General features: G+C 40.6%; 1 protein-coding gene across 2 annotated transcripts; it reads left to right on the plus strand.

Moving 5' to 3' along the window:
- Nucleotides 1–1,308: 1,308 nt before the first annotated feature.
- On the plus strand, nt 1,309–20,093 carry LOC115169477 (integrin alpha-6). 2 transcript variants are annotated; one of them, XM_029725135.1, is made up of 26 exons: nt 1,309–1,396; nt 1,499–1,827; nt 2,334–2,455; nt 2,599–2,678; nt 2,916–3,183; nt 3,598–3,717; nt 4,200–4,413; nt 10,736–10,932; nt 11,058–11,146; nt 11,275–11,402; nt 11,570–11,659; nt 11,746–11,810; nt 11,953–12,098; nt 12,386–12,529; nt 12,731–12,852; nt 13,170–13,326; nt 14,625–14,708; nt 14,809–14,888; nt 15,030–15,104; nt 15,363–15,465; nt 15,626–15,802; nt 16,014–16,118; nt 18,016–18,126; nt 18,252–18,359; nt 19,030–19,155; nt 19,462–20,093. In XM_029725135.1, exons 1-26 carry the CDS (start codon nt 1,376–1,378, stop codon nt 19,561–19,563), a joined length of 3,363 nt encoding a protein of 1,120 aa, XP_029580995.1. In that variant the 5' UTR covers nt 1,309–1,375; the 3' UTR covers nt 19,564–20,093. The 2 variants fall into 2 exon arrangements, with proteins under 2 accessions (XP_029580995.1, XP_029581003.1); XM_029725143.1 differs by lacking the exons at nt 1,309–1,396; nt 1,499–1,827 and adding an exon at nt 1,919–2,184.
- The last annotated feature ends 244 nt before the right edge of the window (nt 20,094–20,337 follow it).

Below are 20,337 nucleotides of genomic sequence, written 5' to 3' on the forward strand. Positions count from 1 at the left end.
CCTCTAACATCAAAACCACACTGATTTTCAAGTTTCCAGGCATCATTGTTTGTCTCTGGACATGTTTTGTGTTTGTTGGTTTCATTGCGGATGGCTAAAAGACCGCAGTGGAAAATGTTACAGCCCTCTCGTTCTGGAAGCCCTCCCTCCTTATTCAAGCCAAACACAGATAACCTCTTGGTCTTATTCCCCTGAATGTGACCCCTAACCATGTTCGCCATATCCACTGATGTAGCTACTTCTACCCATTATGAAGAATCACTTCGCTATAACTCCACGCTTGCAGGTATTCTCAAACAATAGGATATATTTGACTACAAGGTATTGGCTGAAGAGGGAGTTTGATTCTCCCCACTAGTCCACTCTACTGTTAGTTTTGACAATACTGAGTACAGTTTAGGTCAACACAGCAAGTTAAATCGCATGCACAAAGTCCAGTATGCATGAAGAATATGGTTGGCTGGATTCACTTGTACCTTTCTTTTCAAGTTTCAATTTATTTGAATTTTGAGGGGTCAAGCCTCTCACTACTTTTCCAGCTGATTCCTTTACACTTGCATGTATAAGGTATTTGTTGTGAAATTGTTAGGTTTGATAACTCGTTGGATATTACTGTATTGTCGGAACTAGAAGCACAAGCATTTCGCTACACTCGCATTAACATCTGCTAACCATGTGTATGTGACAAAGAAATACAATTTGATTTGATTTGATAAAACAGAATGAAACATTAGCTCATGTTAGTAAAGGCATATTTGATGATTTAAGTGTTTAATGAGATACAACAGTGAAGGCTAACAAGATCAATTTAATTGGTTGCATAAACCATGACCAATAGACTACAGCGTTTTAGCAGTATGAATAGATTACACCTGAGAGAATAGTAAGATTCACCACATTGAGCTACGTTTTGACTGTGAGACTGGTAAGATAGTTATGTCCTAAACTAGTGAAACAGCGACATCTGGTGAAAGACTACCAGAGCATCATCATGTAAAATGTTCCTTCCTGATGCTGTATCAATTGTAATGTCATTGACAGAAATGTGGCCATGTTCACTTTACACCCCTCTGTTATGTCTTACATTGTAACATGTGCTTTGTATCATTCCTTACTCATTGAATAACTACAAAAACACATCTACAGTCAAGATCAAGTTTCACTACTTTAGACAAGTAAGAGCTGTTATCATGACAGTGATCATGACAGTGAGCGGCTACATATTGTACACTCTGTCCTTTTAGCCATTTCTCATGGACTTGCACACCTTTCCCTTTAGTATTATCAAGTGATCAACACTGTACAGTACAGTATCACTGGTTTGCTGCTGTGAACACACCCACCAGACTTTTGATCCAAGGGTGTGAAGTTCCTCATGTCCTTAGAATGGAACAAGGTAAATATTAACAAAAGCAATCAAACCATAAACATGTGAAATGCTTGAGTTTTTTTTAGATAAATTCCCCTTGAACCACACCCTGTCTGTCAACTCCTGCAGCAAACATTGTATACTGCAGCCAGTGCCGAGTCACATCCCATTTCTGTAGTGTTGCCCTCCCATTCTGCTTCACAACACGAGGACACCACAGAAGAAGCTATTGGGTTAGCTAGACCAGAGAGTTGTACCAACAACACCAACATGACAATTCAATGGTGGGGCCTCCTACTGGACCTGTGGTTTCTTTTGGCCTGCCTACCATTTCACATCTCAGCTTTCAATCTGGACACGGACACAAAGCATGTTCTGAGGAAAAATGGTGATCCCGGAAGCCTGTTTGGATTCTCCCTGGCACTGCACCAACAACTGAATCCTGTCAATAAGAAACTGTGAGTTGACCTCTTGTAAGAAATGATTAACAGTGTCCCATACATACTATTATCTGACCTTGCTGGTCATATATTAACTTATTTGTGTGTCCTCTATCCTGTCTGATTACCCATCTGTCTGATATAAGTACACAATATGAACTGAGAAACAATCTGGGCTTAATGGCTACTCTTAATCTCTAGCCGGTACAGCCAGAAGAGAATGGGCCACCTCTCTGAGCATGGTTCCTTTCTAGGTTTCATACTCAGTTCCTTCTAGGGAGTTTTTCCTGGACTCTCTGTTTTCACGTCTGCTTTGCTTGCTCTTTAAAGGGTCTAGGCCGGAAAACTGTAAAGCACTTCATGACAACTGCTGATGTAAAAATGGTTTAATAAAATAATATTGATTGATTGATTGATACAACTCAGACCAGCAGTGACAAAGTTGTTTTTAGTTTGAATATTTTATTGTAGAGCTGCATGTGAATTTTACATCAATGTACAACACTCTGATTTATTTTTCCTAGATTGCTGGTTGGAGCACCACGTGCCAAGTCATTTATCAAAGCTGAAGTTACGGGAGGAATCTACCAGTGTGAGCTCACCACTGATTCTAAGAGCTGTGAGCGTGTCAAGCTTGACAACGATGGTTTGTTTATTTCCACTCACGTGTGATAGGTTTTTGTGTGTTTGATTGATTGCTGTTGAGAAAATGTGTGATTTTGTTCATGTGTGTTTAACATTAATGTGCGTGAACGCTAACTTTTGTGTTCGAAAACGAATGTTCCCCAGAGTTTCTTAAAAGCAATGATGTCAAAGACCAATGGATGGGTGTACGAGTGACAAGCCAAGGCCCTGGTCAAAGCGTTATGGTATGGTATATACTGTGTACTTTAATCTTTGAATTGCCATTTGTTGACAATAATAAACTTATATTGTTTTTTGTTTTGTTTTTAATTCAAGGAATTTAATTGACTCGGATAGGACAACATTTCAGGGTTTCAGTGAAGTTAGCAAAAGAGCACATTTTCATTTTAAATCAAACCCCTTTGTTTATGACTTAGAATTCCTTACGTCTGAGAGAATTTCTGTCATTCTCCCCACCACAGACATGCGCACATCGATACCAGGAGTGGAGCACCAATCCTGACACCCCTAACCTCGTATTCGGTCAGTGCTATATCCTGGGGGAGGATCTCCACAAGAGTGATGCCCATAGAATCTGGAGGAGGGTGATCTGTGATGACAGAAAACACATCAAGGATAAGCCTAAGAATCCTGATTGGTTCGGATACTGTCAACAAGGTCATTCTGCCGCCTTCGCCAAGGACAACACATCTCTGCTGTTTGGAGGCCCCGGAGCTTACCAGTGGAAAGGTACATGTTTTGAATTGGGAGATACTTTTAGAATGGGTTTCATCTTGTTAATGGAAAAATCTGAATCACTGAATTATGATATGTATCTGATATGTATGAGACATGGTATTCATATACTGTATGTTTGGGACATTCAAACACACTTGCAGTCAGTACACACTGCACTGATATTGGAATGAGCTGTCGATGTCAATGCAACAGATCAGACCTAGCTTTGTCTTGAAAAGCCCCGACAGGTTGAAACATTTTGACAATCTCTATTATAGATTATTTCTTTTCATTTTTACCTTGGATTTATGCCTGTTTAATGACCCTGGTGTCCACAGCATTTAATTAAAATTAATTCAAAACAACTTCATTTATTCCCAAGGGTCAATTATTCACATAATTCTCTTGTCCATCTGCCTGTCACAGGAATTGTGAGAATGGAGTCCCTAGACAACCTTGAAGTGTCAAATGAAGAGCCCTGTGAAACTGGGGATGTGGACAGACTTGACCGTGACCTCATCCCTCTCCTTAACAACAGTTATCTAGGTCAGTTTAGATGGATAGAGCTTTCTTCATCCTCTATTCAATCCATTCAATCACACTGAAAGGAAAACACAGAAGTGCTTGGTTTTGTGGTAAATTTCATCAATACTCTTGTTCAGTTTTTTATACTGTTGGTGTAAGTAATGCAGTAATGATGCTTTATTCTCTTAAAAATGTAAAGAATGGCATGTTTCGTATTTATTCATACTATTTATTTATACATTTTGTGAATTACATCTCCCTTTCCCATAGACTTGGACCCTTGAAAACAGTTTACATTTTAGTAATTTAGCAGACGCTCTTATCCAGAGCGACTTAATTGACTCGGATGAGTGCAACCATTTTCATACTGGTTCCCCGTGGGAATCAAACCCACAACCCTGGTGTTACAAGCACCATGCTCTAACAACTGAGAAAAACGGCCCCCTGTTCATCGTGGTAGCACTGCAGTTGCTAACATTGAGTAATTGCTGTCTTTTTTCCAGGGTTCTCAATCGACTCTGGAATGGCCCTCACCAAGAAGGGCCAGCTGACTATAGTGTCTGGGGCACCACGAGGCGGTTTCAGTGGGGAGGTGGCATTTCTGAAGAAAGACCCATTGGCTGAAAGAAGTCTATCTGTGGAAAACATTCTTAAAGGCCCAGGCCTGGCCTCCTCCTTTGGTTACGACATAGCCGTGGTGGACCTCAACGCTGATGGGTACAGATTTCAGCCAGTAGCTTTGTCACAATTATCTCCCCTTTCTCCCGAAATGTGCATTGTTCACTTCCTTTCAATGATTTGAAAAGAAATTACTGGTATACGAAATATGGTGGAAAGTCTCACTAGCCGTGCCTCCACCAATTCAATGCTTTAAAGAGATTCTCCGTTACATTCTCCGGTTCATAGTTCTGAAAGTAGTGGTCCCTAAGTGGTCCCCTGAAAATGGCCTACTAAGTCACATATCAGCAATGATGTGCACCACATCATTGCTCTCTCTCTCTCTCGCTCTGCTGTTTGTGCATCTTGCTAGCTGTCACTCAAATGGTGAGGGGCTGAAGCTCAATGACTAGAATTGCTAGGGGGCTGGCCCATGTGGGGGAAAATGTTGGGAAAATGGTGCAGCACCGCTTCCAGAAAAACAGTTTCTTTCAATCTAGGGAGTTTGTGGTGAATTGAGGTGACAGTAACTCTGCTCATACATTATGCATGTATGAACTACACATGGACACATCCAGCCCAATGTAGGAGGTTTAGTCGCCAAAGTTCCGGAGCATGTCTTTAAGATTTGTGGGAGCAAGTGACCAAGTGCACATTTCAGAAGAGAAGCGATATTATTATGATGCACGCTTTGTATACAGTAGGTCTTGTTAAAGGCCCAGTTCAGTCAAAAATGAGATTCTTCTGTGTTTTATATACAATATTTTTTACACTATGAGGTTGGAATAATATTGTGAAAATTATGATAATGTCCTTTTAGTGTAAGAGCTGTTTGAAAAGACAACCTGGAATTTCAGGCTGTTTTCTTGGGATGGAGTTTTGGCCTCACCTGACATCACCTGAGGGTAAATTGGTTGATAGACCATCCTGCCAATAAAAGCTAGTTTTCAGATTTCCCTCCCCACTCAGACCACTCCCAGACAGACTGAGCAAAATTGTTGCTTGAGAAATTGCTCTTTGCTAAGAAGCTATTTTTGTTTCTTTTACCCATTTTAATTGAAAACAATCACAGTAAGATACTTACAGTGCCTTCAGAAAGTATTCACAACCTTGCCATTGTGTTGTGTACAAAGGCCTGAATTTAAAATTCTTCCGGACAAACTAAACACCTTCTTTGCCCACTTTGAGGATAATAAAGTGCCACCGACACGACCCGCTACCAAAGACTGTGGGCTGTCCTTCTCCGTGGCCGACCTGAGTAAGACATTTAAACATGTTAACCCTCGCAAGGCTGTCGGCCCAGACGGCATCCCTAGCCGCGTCCTCAAAGCATGCGCAGACCAGCTGGCTGGTGTGTTTACGAACATATTCAATCTCTCCTATCCCAGTTTGCTGTTAAAGAGACTGAAAAATAGCTACTATGTCAAGGCCAACAGACTGTTAAACAGCCATCACTAACTCAGTGAGGCTACTGCCTACATACAGACTTGAAATCATTGGCCAATTTAATAAATGGATCACTAGTCATTTTAATAATGCTACTTTAATAATGTTTACATATCTTGCATTACTCATCTCATATGTATATACTGTATTTTATACCATCTATTGCATCTTGCCAATGCAGCTCGGCCATTGCTCATCCATATTGATGAGCAATCCATACTGTACGCCCATATAGTGCCGTATAGCAGGTCAGCCATCAGGGGGAGACTTGTCGAGGCCTGGTGGCAGACAGAGTCTACATCACGAGGCAATGGCTCCCTCTGCTGAACGTGCCAGATCTCGACGGGCTCTCCGGCCAGGACAAATTGGGACTGATTGTGGTTGGTGGGTAATCAAGGGCTGATTGCTCACCAGCTGTAAGAGTCCCATAAAGCTGCCAGAAGGGAAGCACACAAGAGAAGGGACGGGGGAAAAAAAGGTGACTTCCGTATAGTTGGAGAAGGATGGAGTTAAGTTTTTGTGCCCGACAGGATACAGCAGAGTCCAGAAGACGGTATCCCAGAGAGGGTCTCATGGGGGAGACCTATCCTTTTCTTTTGATTTATTATTTAAACAAACACCCTTGAAACCAAGCTAATTTTTGACCAAACCCCCTCGTCTGCCACTATGTATATATATATGTAGATGCGTTTTACTTTTTTTTTAAGAAGTTGGGGGGCCGCGGGCCGCCAGTTGGGGAACCCTGCTGTACAGGCTTCGTTCTTTTCACTCTGTCATTTAGGTTAGTATTGTGGAGTAACTACAATGTTGTTGATTCCTCATCAGTTGCCTCCAATCACAGCCATTAAACTCTGTAACTGTTGTGAAGTCACCCTTGGCCTTATGGTGAAATCCCTGAGCGGTTTCATTCTTCTCCGGCAACTTAGTTAGGAAGGACGCCTGTGTCTTTGTAGTGACTGGTTGTATTGATACACCATCCAAAGTGTAATGAATAACTTCACCAGGCTCAAAGGACTATTCAATGTCTATTTTTTTCCAATAGGTGCCCTTTGTGAGCCATTGGAAAACCTCCCTGTCTTTGTGGTTGAATCTTTGTTTGAAATTCACTGCTCGACTGAGGGACCTTAGAGATAATTGTATGTGTGGGGTTATCTAGCTGTCATTCAAAAATTATGTTAAACCCTATTATATGACTTGTTAAGCAAATGCAGAACAAAGTGGTTGAATACTTATTGACTCAAGACATTTCAGCTTTTCATTTAAAAAAAATATAATTCCACTTTGATATTATAGGTTATTGTGTGTAGGCCAGTGACAATTAAAAAAAAAATTGAAATTGAATCAAATCAAATTGTATTGGTCACATACACATGGTTAGCAGATGTTATTGCGCGTGTAGCGAAATGCTTGTGCTTCTAGTTCCGACAGCGCAGCAATATCAACAAGTAATCTAACAATTCCACAACAAATACCTAATACACACAATCCTTAGATTGGGAATGGAATAAGAATATATATACATATAAATAAATATATTTATCAACTTTTTGGCGGGGGGGCATAATAAACTGTAAAAACACCAGGAAATCAGTTCCAAGTGATTTTAGATTTCCAAGGGGTCCCAATCATAATTGAGAGACAAATGAAAGCAATTTTTGAACTGATTATGTTTTAGTCAAACGTTATACAGTATCTGTTTGGGCTTCTTGCAGTCATTTTGCAGTCTACAAACTTTTTGTAATTACCAAATAAAATAAAATTTAATTGGTCACACACACATGGTTGGCAGATGTTATTGCGAGTGTAGCGAAATGCTTGTGCTTCTAGTTCTGACAGTGCAGCAATATCTAACAAGTAATGTCTAACAATTCCACAACAAATACCTAATACAGTGAGGGAAAAAAGTATTTGATCCCCTGCTGATTTTGTACGTTTGCCCACTGACAAAGAAATTATCAGTCTATAATTTGAATGGTAGGTTTATTTGAACAGTGAGAGACAGAATAACAACAAAAAAATCCAGAAAAACGCATGTCAAAAATGTTATAAATTGATTTGCATTTTAATGAGGGAAATAAGTATTTGACCCCCTCTCAATCAGAAAGATTTCTGGCTCCCAAGTGTCTTTTATACAGGTAACGAGCTGAGATTAGGAGCACACTCTTAATGGGAGTGCTCCTAATCTGTTTGTTCCCTGTATAAAAGACACCTGTCCACAGAAGCAATCAATCAAACAGATTCTAAACTCTCCACCATGGCCAAGACCAAAGAGCTCTCCAAGGATGTCAGGGGCAAGATTGTAGACCTTCACAAGGCTGGAATGGGCTACAAGACCATCGCCAAGCAGCTTAGTGAGAAGGTGACAACAGTTGGTGCAATTATTCGCAAATGGAAGAAACACAAAAGAACTGTCAATCTCCCTCGGCCTGGGGCTCCATGCAAGATCTCACCTCGTGGAGTTGCAATGATCATGAGACCTGTGAGGAATCAGCCCAGAACTACACGGGAGGATCTTGTCAAGGATCTCAAGGCAGCTGGGACCATAGTCACCAAGAAAACAATTGGTAACACACTACGCTGTGAAGGACTGAAATCCTGCAGCGCCCGCAAGGTCCCCCTGCTCAAGAAAGCACATATACATGCCTGTCTGAAGTTTGCCAATGAACATCTGAATGATTCAGAGGACAACTGGGTGAAAGTGTTGTGGTCAGATGAGACCAAAATTGAGCTCTTTGGCATCAACTCAACTCGCTGTGTTTGGAGGAGGAGGAATGCTGCCTGTGGCCCCAAGAACACCAATGTCACCATCAAACATGGAGGTGGAAACATTATGCTTTGGGGGTGTTTTTCTGCTAAGGGGACAGGACAACTTCACCGCATCAAAGGGACGATGGACAGGGCCATGTATCGTCAAATCTTGGGTGAGAACCTCCTTCCCTCAGCCAGGGCATTGAAAATGGGTCGTGGATGGGTATTCCAGCATGACGATGACCCAAAACACACAGCCAAGGCAACAAAGGAGTGGCTCAAGAAGAAGCACATTAAGGTCCTGGAGTGGCCTAGCCAGTCTTCAGACCTTAATCCCATAGAAAATCTGTGGAGGGAGCTGAAGGTTCGAGTTGCCAAACGTCAGCCTCGAAACCTTAATGACTTGGAGAAGATCTGTAAAGAGGAGTGTGACAAAATCCCTCCTGAGATGTGTGCAAACCTGGTGGCCAACTACAAGAAACATCTGACCTCTGTGATTGCCAACAAGGGTTTTTGCCACCAAGTACTAAGTCATGTTTTGCAGAGGGGTCAAATACTTATTTCCCTCATTAAAATGCAAATCAATTTATAACATTTTTGACATGGGTTTTTCTGGATTTTTTGTTGTTGTTATTCTGTCTCACTGTTCAAATTAACCTACCATTAAAATTATAGACTGATCATTTCTTTGTCAGTGGGCAAACGTACAAAATCAGCAGGGGATCAAATACATTTTTCCCTCACTGTACACACAAATCTAAGTAAGGAATGGATTAAGAGTATATTCATATAAATATATGGATGAGCAATGTGAGAGTGGCTTAGGCTAAGATGCAATAGATAGTATAGAATACAGTATATACATTTGAGATGAGTAATGCAAGATATGTAATTATTACATTATTAAAGTGATTAGTGTTCCATTTATTAAAGTGGCAAATGATTGCAAGTCTGTATGTAGGCAGCAGCCTCACTGTGCTAGTGATGTTTACATTTTAGTAAACACTCTTATCCAGAGAGACATACATTAGCAATTAGGGTTAAGTGCCTTGCTCAAGGGCACATCTACAGATTTTTCACCTGTCGGCTTGGGGATTCAAACCAGTGATCTTTCGATTACTGGCCCAATGCTCTTAACCACTAGGCTACTTGCCAATCATGCCTATTCCGGCCCCCCGACCATCCGTCAAGAAAAAATCGGCCCACAGCTGAATCTAGTTGATGATCCCTGTTGTACTGAATAAAAATATTCAAAGACGTGCATCCTGTTTGCAAGAAGGCACTAAAGTAAAACTGCAAAAATAAGAAATGACCTCTATGACCTGGATACAATGTCTTATGTTTAGGGCAAATACAACACATCACTGAGTACCACTCTTCATATTTTCAAGCATGGTGGTGGCAGCATCATGTTTTAAATTTGTTTTATTTAACCTTTATTTACCTAGGCAAGTCAGTTAAGAACAAATTCTTATTTACAATGACGGCCTACATGTTATGGGTATGCTTGTCATCAGCAATGACTAGTGAGTTTATAGGGATAAAATGAAACAGAATAGAGCTATGCACAGGCAAAATCCAAGAGGAAAACCTGGTTCAGTCTGCTTTCCAACAGACACTGGGAGACAAATTCACCTTTCAGCAGGACAATAACCTAAACATAAGGCCAAATATACACTGAAGTTGCTTACCAAAATGACATTGAACGTTCTTGAGTTGCCTAGTTACAGTTTTGACTTAAATCGGCTTGAAAATCCATGGAAAGACATGAAAATGGATGTCTAGCAGTGATCATCAACCAACTTGACAGAGCTTGAAGAATTTTAAAAAGTATGTTCAAATATTGTACAGTCCAGGTGTGCAAAGCTCTTAGAGACTTACCCAGAAAGACTCACAGCTGTAATTACTGCCAAAGGTGCATCTACAAAGTATTGACTCAGGGGTGTGAATACGTATGTAAATTATGGAGTATTGTGTGTAGATGGGTGAGAAAAATATTTAATCAATAAGACAGCAAAATGTGGAATAAGTCAAGGGGTATGAATACTTTCTGAAGGCACTGTAATTGTTACCCAGAAATTATTTGATATTGACATAAAAACATCTGCATTGGACCTTTAATGTGGGAGAACCAGCGGTAGTATGTATTGTATGTAATTCTGTTGGTCGGGTATTTGGGGAATTCCAGGTGGGACGACCTTGCTGTGGGGGCACCCGAGTTTTTCTTAAAAGAAGGGGTGGTCGGAGGGGCAGTGTACATCTACATCAACAACAGGGGAAGACAGTGGGAGAAGATTGAGCCTGTCAGGCTGGATGGTAACAAAGACTCCATGTTCGGTCTCGCAGTTGAGAACATTGGAGACGTCAATCAGGACGGTTATGAAGGTTGGCTGAGGTTTCTTCATTACTTTCAGAGGAGTTAACTTAAACCTTTCTCTCGACTTTGGGAACATCTTAGCGACCCATCTCCCTCATAAATTCAGACCATAACTTCATTTTTTACTTGACAGATATTGCTGTGGGGGCTCCCTATGATGGTGTAGGTCGAGTGTACCTTTACTATGGCTCCTCAGGTGGAATCCACAAAAAGACAGCACAGGTGGGAGCCTTCACATTAAACTGGAACACCTGCATCTGAGTGATGACCACCCCAATCTCTCAATAAAGTTTGAAGAATGTTGAACACAAACTACATTTTGTCACAAACAGTATCTCTTGTCATTATAGATTATAACAGCTGAATCGTATAATATAAGACGATTTGGATTTTCTCTGACTGGCAAAATAGACATGGATGGCAATCATTACCCTGACTTGGCTGTTGGATCACTCTCAGATTCTATATTTGTCTACAGGTAACTTTGCCTTGATTACATCAAATCAGTGTTCCTCAACACACAGGATTTATAGGATATCCTTTAGTTTCAACACACCTGATTCAAATATATTCTACTACTCATCATCAAGTTCTGAACTTGGTAGTGTCCACTGGTCATTTTGATTTACTTGGATTTGCTTACAGGGCAAGGCCAGTAGTCAATATCAGAGAGGACTTACAAATCACCCCAAGTACAATCAACATGATGGCAGAGCGCTGTGACAAACCCAATTGGTAAGACTTTCAAGAAACAACATATAAACAAATATCAATACACTGCCGTAATGAAACCCAACATATTTTTGTCTACATTTGCATAGTACTTTCAAGGCATTTGCATGCTTTACCTACACAGCACAGCCGCCATCCTACAACCCCAGACTGAGTAAGTTCACTAGCTTCAGCCCCTTAAATGACCATGCCCTGGTACTGCTGAGATTGAGGCTGTCCTAATATGGACACCGTACTCTTGACCCTTTGTGTACACTGTGCTTCAGGAACTTATGCAATGTGTTCTCTTCCTATAGCTATCAATTATGCCTTCGAGGCTGACGCTGAGACGAGGAAACAGAGGCGTTCCTCCAGGATGCAGTTTCTGGGTCAGTCCCAGGGAGTCCTGGAGCTAGCAGGGCAGGGCAAAGAGAAGTGCACTGAGACCCAACTCAAGCTATTGGTAGTGACTCCGCATTTTTCCATCTCGTCACAACTGTAGTTTTAATTCAGTGGTTCATGAAGAAATCAAAGTGTGTCTTCCTCCAAATAGACTAGGGTCAAGGGTCAGCCATGGGTCATAAGACAACAACACACTTTGTTTGTAAAGCCACTATTTCCTCGATCATGAAAATACCAAATGAAAATACTATTGGGCATTAACATTGATTTTGTTTGGTAAGATTGATGCAGCAACTATACATTTGATCATCACCTTTACAATACATTCTACATCTCCATCTGTTCAAGGGTGATATCAAGGACAGACTACACAGCATCCCCATCTCTGTCTCTGTGTCCTTACTGAATGACAGTAAGACAGAGAGCAAGAGTCCCCTGCCTGCACTTACTCCAATACTCAGCATCTATGAGCAGAGTACAGCCACCTCAGAGGTAAACGTGTGTGTGTGTGTGTGTGTGTGTGTGTGTGTGTGTGTGTGTGTGTGTGTGTGTGTGTGTGTGTGTGTGTGTGTGTGTGTGTGTGTGTGTGTGTGTGGAGATGTGTGAGAGAGGACGTGTGAGAGAGAGGAGGTATAAGCCTAGTAGTTATGAAACAGTTATTGTGAGTCTTAAGAACTAAATTCTACTTTTCAGGTTATCTTCATAAATAAAGGTTGTGGGAGTGATAACATTTGCCAAAGTAACTTGGAGCTACAGTACAGGTTCTGTTCCAGACCAAAACTACTGGGTCAAGATGTATTCACCCCACTGCCCAGGTAGAAACGAAATGTGTGATTAGAATTTTACCCAGAAGTCCCTCTTGACTACCTTCAACTTATTGTGTATTCGGTTACATGAACCCTGTAATGCAGGGGTGGCTGGTGGGTGGAGATATAGGAGGACATGCTCATTGTAAAGACTGGGGTAGAATAAATGGAAAGATATCAAACAAATGGTTTCCATGTGTTTGATACATTTCATTCCAGTCATTGCAATAAGCATGTCCTCCTATCTCCACCAACCAGCCTCCTCTGCTCTATATGGCTGTTGTCAACGTAGTGCTTTGGTAATGATAAGGCTCATGTCTATCTAGTGAAAGAGGTATTCCAGTAATCTCTGCTGGAGATGAAGACATAGCTTTGGAGGTCAATGTGACCAATAGGGAGGGTGATGATGCCCATCAGAGTCATCTGGTCATCAAACTCCCTGACTCTCTTTCATTCTCATCATTATACTTCAACCACATTTCAGTAAGTCACTGGCCTTCGCCGTTCCATACATTTTTGGTAAAATCATTGTACAGTATACTGGCCTTAGGAGTTAAAATAATGTTAATTAGCCATGATTCTATTCAGGATACTGTAAAATCAATGAAAATATGACCCCCCATCTTCTTGATTTCTGAAGTTAAACATCGCCAATACCGTAATTGTTCCAGGGTAATAAATAGGTACACTATATATACAAAAGTATGTGGACACCCCTTCAAATTAGTGGATTTGGCTATTTCAGCCGCACCCGTTGCTTACAGGTCCAATTTCTGCCCTGCTAGAACTGCCCGTCAACCGTAAGTGTTGTTATTGTGAAGTGGAAACGTCTAAGAGCAACAACAGCTCGGCCGCGAAGTGATAGGCCACATAAGCTGTCAGAACGGGATTGGCGAGTGCTGAAGGGCACAGCGCATAAAAATCGTCTGTCGTCACTTGCAACACTCACTACCAAATTCAAAACTGCCTCTGGAAGCATCGTCAGCACAATAACTGTTTGTCGGGAGTTTCATGAAATGGGTTTCCATGGCTAAACAGCTGCGCAAAAGCCTAAGATCACCATGAATTTGGAGCACTGGAAACGTGTTCTCTGGAGAGATGAATCACGCTTCACCATCTGGTAGTCCGATGGACGAATCTGGGTTTGGCAGATGCCAAGAGAATGCTACCTGCCAACTGTAGAGTTTGGTGGAGGACTAATGGTCTTTGGCTGTTTTTCATGGTTCAGGCTAGACCCCTTAGTTCCAAAGAAGGGAAATAATTCTAGACGATTCTGTGCTTCTAACTTTGTGGCAACAGTTTGGGGAAGGCCCTTTCCTGTTTCAGCATGACAATGCCCCCATGCGTGAAGCATAGATAAATGGTTTGTCGAGATTGGTGTGGAAGAACTTGACTGGCCTGCACAGATCCCTGACCTCAACCCCATCGAACACCTTTGGGAGGAATTGGAACGCCGACTGCGAGCCAGGCCTAATCGCCCAACTTCAGTGCCCGACCTCACTAATTCTCTTGTGGCTGAATGGAGCAAGTCTCCACAGCAATGTTCCTACATCTAGTGGAAAGCCTTCCCAGAAGAGTGGGCTGTTATAGCAGCAAAGTTTGGACCAACTCCATATTAATGCCCATGATATTGGAATGAGATGTTCGACGAGCAGGGGTCCACATACTTTTGGTCATGTAGTGTATATTTTTACATCACTGCCTATAGTTTCATTAAATTATCAGCTGCTATCATATGACTTAAAAGTCTGGCTCCCTCATTGGATATGTTGACCCTACAGGAAGTACTAGTGAAGTGCAACCCCAATGACAATGGTACACTGACAGACTGTGAACTGGGAAACCCATTCAAAAGAGATGCTGAAGTGAGTAGTCATTTTGTGTATGTCTAAGACATTTATTTTTTCTATGATACCACAATTGAATAGTTGTCCATTGTAAGTAAGAGACATTTGTGTCCCTTAGGTTACTTTTTATGTAATATTGTCCACGTCCCGCATCTCGCTGAGCACAACTGATGTAAATGTTACCTTGCAGCTTGAAACGTAAGTATAACAGTGCACATATCTTTTGTTAGAGGACCCATTAGCTCTGGGTAATAAATGTAACATTTGAGTCTGTCTCTTTCGTATGCTCTACACCAGTCACACACAGATTATTGTAACAGAGTAGTCTTTTGGTTGCAGGACAAGCATGCAGAAGATACAAGCAAGTGAAGCAAAGGCCAAAGTAGTTTTTGAGCTGCACCTACAAGTATTTGGGTGGGTGTATGGACATGGTATTTGTTCTGCTGTTGCCTTAACCCACTCTTTCAGTTAACATATTTGAAGAGCTCCTGTCATGAAAATATAGTTTGTGTCATAAATTACAACCTATTCAATATTTAGTGCACTATTTTTGACCAGAGCACTATGGGACCTTATTAAAAGTAGGGCATTACATAGGGAATAGAGTGACATTTGGGACGCAACCTTAATGTGGTGACGGAATTAAGGTTTATGAGATGTGTTTGTTCTCAGACTGGCCAGGCCCTCCCAGGTCAGCTTTGGAGGAGCTGTAAAGGGAGAGAGTGCCATGAAATCAGAGGACGATATTGGAACCCTTGTGGAGTATGAATTCAGGGTGCGCTCATTGATTTGTGGTTCAAAATTCTATTGTTCCCTGGTGATTATTGAAATTCCATATGCCTTTGCACGCTGCTCTGCACTGGGCGTATAAAATGTTCCCCCGTAATATATGCTTAAATACATCTATTTGTCAATCTATTTGTCAACTTAAACAGATATGGAATTTGGGCAGGCCACTGAAATCCTTTGCCAATGCGTCACTGAATATCTACTGGCCCAAGGAGAACGCAGTGGGTAAATGGCTGCTGTACCTGGTGCAGATCCACAGTGAAGGCATACAGAATGTTCCCTGCTCTCCACTAAAGGAGATCAGTCCAATCCAACATATAAAGGTAAATTCCTCTGAGCATCAATTCTGAGGTAATATCGATAGGTTACTGAATCTTGAGTGAATCTCTTTCACAAATGCTCTTTTTTGCGAGTGGTGTAGTAACCAATGATTTATATGCACTATCATTCACACAATTGGCACAAGTTGCCTATATTGTCTGTTTGTAAGATGTAGTTAATGCACATCTTCCTAATTATGATATTTAACTCTAGGGCTCCCGTGATATTTCAAGAAAAAGACGAGCTACACATCAGGAAGCGTTCTCATCTGAGGATGGATTCTCTTTCCTGTCAAAGAAAAGAAAATACAAAACTCTGGTAAGAGAAAATTCATTTGAAGCAACTATCATGTGTTTAACCCACTAGAGTCGATTGACGCACTGGTGTGTCAATCTAAATTGCATAACAAAGAAAATCCCCATCAAAATCCTACAATTTAAGAGATAGAGATATCTGTTTTTTGAATAGGATACGTCTCAATCCACCGCATCTGCCAGTGTCACACTTACACATCTGCGGTGAAAGGTGGCAAAGCTAGAGCGGTGTTTGTCAGACCATGAGACATCCTGAAAATCGATATTCTCACAAAAACGTATGTAGCATCCAAACGGTTTGACATACAAACTATTATGGAAAGGGGAGAATCTCACGAACCTGATGGTGTTCTACGTTTTGCTCTACGACCCCCACAAGTGTCTGGAGACTCATCTGAAGTTGGTTCAGCCGATCAACTAACTTCTGTCTGTAGCGGCCAAACAGTTTGGGCTATACACTAATATGATCAATCTATGGACCGCTGAGGCTCTCATGAACACAATGGAGTTCTCCCTTTTGCTCTACGACCAACACAAGTGTCACGGAACTTGTCTGAAGGTAAACGGTACCGGTTTAAAAAACACATTTTAGTATGAAGGCATAGCCACAGGAAGTAGGGGTGCTGAGGGTGCTGCAGCACCCCCTGACAAATCAGAAGAAAAAATATATATATACTGTATATATATATATATTTTTTTTTTACAAAAGTAGTGCATTGGGCCTTTACTGGTCTTTTATTAACGGAGCGATATAGACATCTGTAGCTCTGTAGCATCTCCACTTTGGTAAAAAATGTAGTTGTATACCTAAGAACAGTGTCTTGCAGGATTAAACAGATGGAATTGAAAGAGTTGTTTCACTGTTCCTTTCTCTGTGATTGTCATTCTAATGAAATCCAGAAAGAACAAAAACCTATCCTCAAACATTTACATCAAAAGATGCAAAGTTATGGGAAAAGACCCAATACATCCACATCAGATGTAATATTTTTATTGATCAAATAACATGGAAAACAACCACTTTTTGTGCAGTACTAATTTACCATCCTTACAAACCACTTCATGTAAATGTGCATTACTGTGTTGTACATACTGTAGGTTGGTCATCTGCTAGGTTTGTGCCTGAAGACTTTCCATCACCATGAAGAAAAACTATTTACAATACAGTAATTGAGTACATTGAGACATCAAGTGGTTTGTGATGAAGTGATGTGGCTCAGGTGGTAGAGCACGGTGTTTGTAATGCTAGAGTTGTGGGTTTGAATCCCAAGGGTGACCTGTATGAAAATGTATGCACTCACTACTGTAAGTTGCTCTAGCTAAGAGTGTCTAGTAAAAGGAAAGACGCAAAGTATTTCAATGAACTGGAAAACATGTATCAAGCAAGTATTTTTATTTTCCACAAGTATTATCAGATTAACTGTTTTGTACAGATAATTATCAGACTCAAGTTACTCAAATACACTTAGTTTACATTTTTTCACAAAAGTAGTACACTGGGGCTTTACAAGTACTGTGTTAGCAGACCAATAGAATTAGCGGACCAATATAGAAGTTTGTAGGGCGGGCAACATTTAAAAAATGAGGAAAAAATCACAGCACCCCCACCCCCAAACTACTTTCCGTGGCTATGTATGAATGTAGCTTAATGCCAACCCACAAAAAGGTGTAGAATGTGTAAAAATATATATTTCCAGATTTGTTTTATTTTTCCTTAGATTTAGGACAAACAGTTCAAAACCTTGTTTCTTATGATTTCTTATTTGACTGTCCTTTTTTCCCGTTTATGAATGTGTTATTTAAAGCGTTTCTATACCTAAAGGGGTCCTAAAATGTCTAATAAAATGATCCATAGTATGGCCATCAGCTGAGTGGAGAGACTTGTATTTTCTTTCTTGCAGACATGTTCAGATGAGTTGAAATGTGTAGAGATACGGTGCCCTCTGCTGGGTTTGGACAGTACTGCAGTGGTGTTTCTACAAGCTCGCCTTTGGAACAGTACTTTCCTTGAGGTGCCTATTTCCCTTATGTTTGTTACTACAGGTTCTTCATGTACATAACACCTCATTCTGTTGCATAGACATCGTGCCGTCCAGTTTCAGTGAAGTTTCTCTGTTCTCTGCGTATCCCATCATAGGACTACAGTTCATTAAACTACCTGGACATTGTGCTGGATGCCACTCTCAGCTTGACAGACTCTACAGAGAATATTGAGCTAAGGAAGACAGAAAAATCTGGAACCCAGGTACAATACATGCTTATGATGGTTTATTTACAAATATAATGATGGCCTATGTGTTCAAATAGCTAAATGATCCATAGTATGACTATCTTAAAACAATTCCACACGTCAGCTTAGAAATGTAAATGTAATAAGAAGTTTACCTTTACTATTTTTCCCTGCCACTGAAGGATACCTGATCCATCTTCAGAGGACTGCATTATTGTTCTTTAGAGTTGAAATAGTTTTCAACTATTATTATTTACTTAACTGGTTGTTTTGTAGCATATTTTTTCATAAATATCTGTATGGAATTGCCTTCCATACTTAGTGACTAATCCTGTAATCTAAATTTGTTGTTTTTGGTTTGGTTGAAATTGGTCTACTAATCTACAATCACAGATCAATACAGTGTGGCTGATGTAATTGCCACTGCCAATTTAACCACACACACTCTCTCAAACTGTGCAGCATACAAACACTCTCGCCAGTACTTCTGTGGCCCTTTTCAAGAATGTCATGTGTTCATCGACTCAGCTAAATACTGTAAAGTACCTTCAGTTTGATGGCTTGATGGAGTGTTTGCTGTCTCAGCTAAATACTGTAAAGTACCTTCATTTTAATGGCTTGATGGAGTGTTTGCTGTCTCAACGAAATGCTGTAAAGCACCTTCAGTTTGATGGTGTGTTTGCAGGTGAGGCTGACAGTGTTCCCTGAGAGGAAGGCTGCCATCTGGGCTAAGGTCGCATGGTGGGTCATCTTCCTCTCAGTAATGGTAGGACTGCTACTGCTGGCTCTGCTCGGTTTTCTGCTGTGGAAGGTAACACGATGTATAAAACACACTGTGGAAGGTTGGTGGGAAGAGCTAAAGAGGGACGGGCTCATTGTAACGGCTTAAATGGAACGCAAACGCTTCAAAAATGGAAACCATGTTTGACTCTGTTCCATTTATTCCGTTCCATTATTATGTTACAATGAGCCCGTCCTCCTATAGCTCCTCCCACCAGCCTCCTCTGGTGGAATCCAAATATTGATATGAATATTGAAACTTCTGTGAGAACCTTTATTTTGTGTGTGTGTGCTTACCCCGGCTACAAATAAAGTTGTCTATTTGATCCTATTGTAGTGCATCAAGTACCCTGTGGCTAAGAAGTACCACGTCATGCATAAGAACACAGAGGAACGTCACCTCATTAGAGGAGACTCATCTTTGGGTCCAACTGCATAGGCACAGAGAATTTTAAACACTTCAATGATATAATTAATTGAACAGAATAGTGAAAAGCTCATTTTAAGATTGTGTATGTACACAAATGTTTACAAGTTTAGCACCTCTTGTGAAACGTCTTAAACGTACATAAAATGTCATGGTTTTCAGTTGTTTTTTAAATTACGTGTTTGTTTTAATGGTTGTATTGATGTCATACTGTACCTGTGAATCTGTGTCTATGACTGCCATGTGGATATTAATACAAATGTGAGCTTGAACATTAAATCCACTGGTAGCAAGAATAAAGTTACCAGAATAGACTTGAATTCTGAAAACAGTAAAAATGTATTTACAGACACAATATTTTCCTGACAGTTTAATGAAACAGAGTAATCTATTTCCCAAAATTGTTAAATCTTAAAGTTGTACTATCCTTTTACAGTAATGGAATGTGGTATCTTATATGGGAGTGTTGATATGAGGTCATAGTGGTTCCACTAACAGATGAGAAACCAAACGTTTTTTGAATAAAAACAAATCACCATCCAGTGACCACTCATTAATTTTGAATTGTGCACTTTGATAGTGTCACGTTTGTCATATGATGAAAGAGACCAAGGCGCAGCGTGTGTATCGTTCTACATTTTATTATAACTGTGAAATGATGCAAGACATACAAATAAACTACTAAACAAAATAACAAACCGTGACGAAGAGGTGAACCATACACTACCTCAAAATAATCTCCCACAAAACCTAGTGGGAAAAACAACAACTTACATATGATCCCCA

Source organism: Salmo trutta, chromosome 3, assembly GCF_901001165.1.
Source record: "Salmo trutta chromosome 3, fSalTru1.1, whole genome shotgun sequence".
NCBI lineage: Eukaryota > Metazoa > Chordata > Actinopteri > Salmoniformes > Salmonidae > Salmo > Salmo trutta.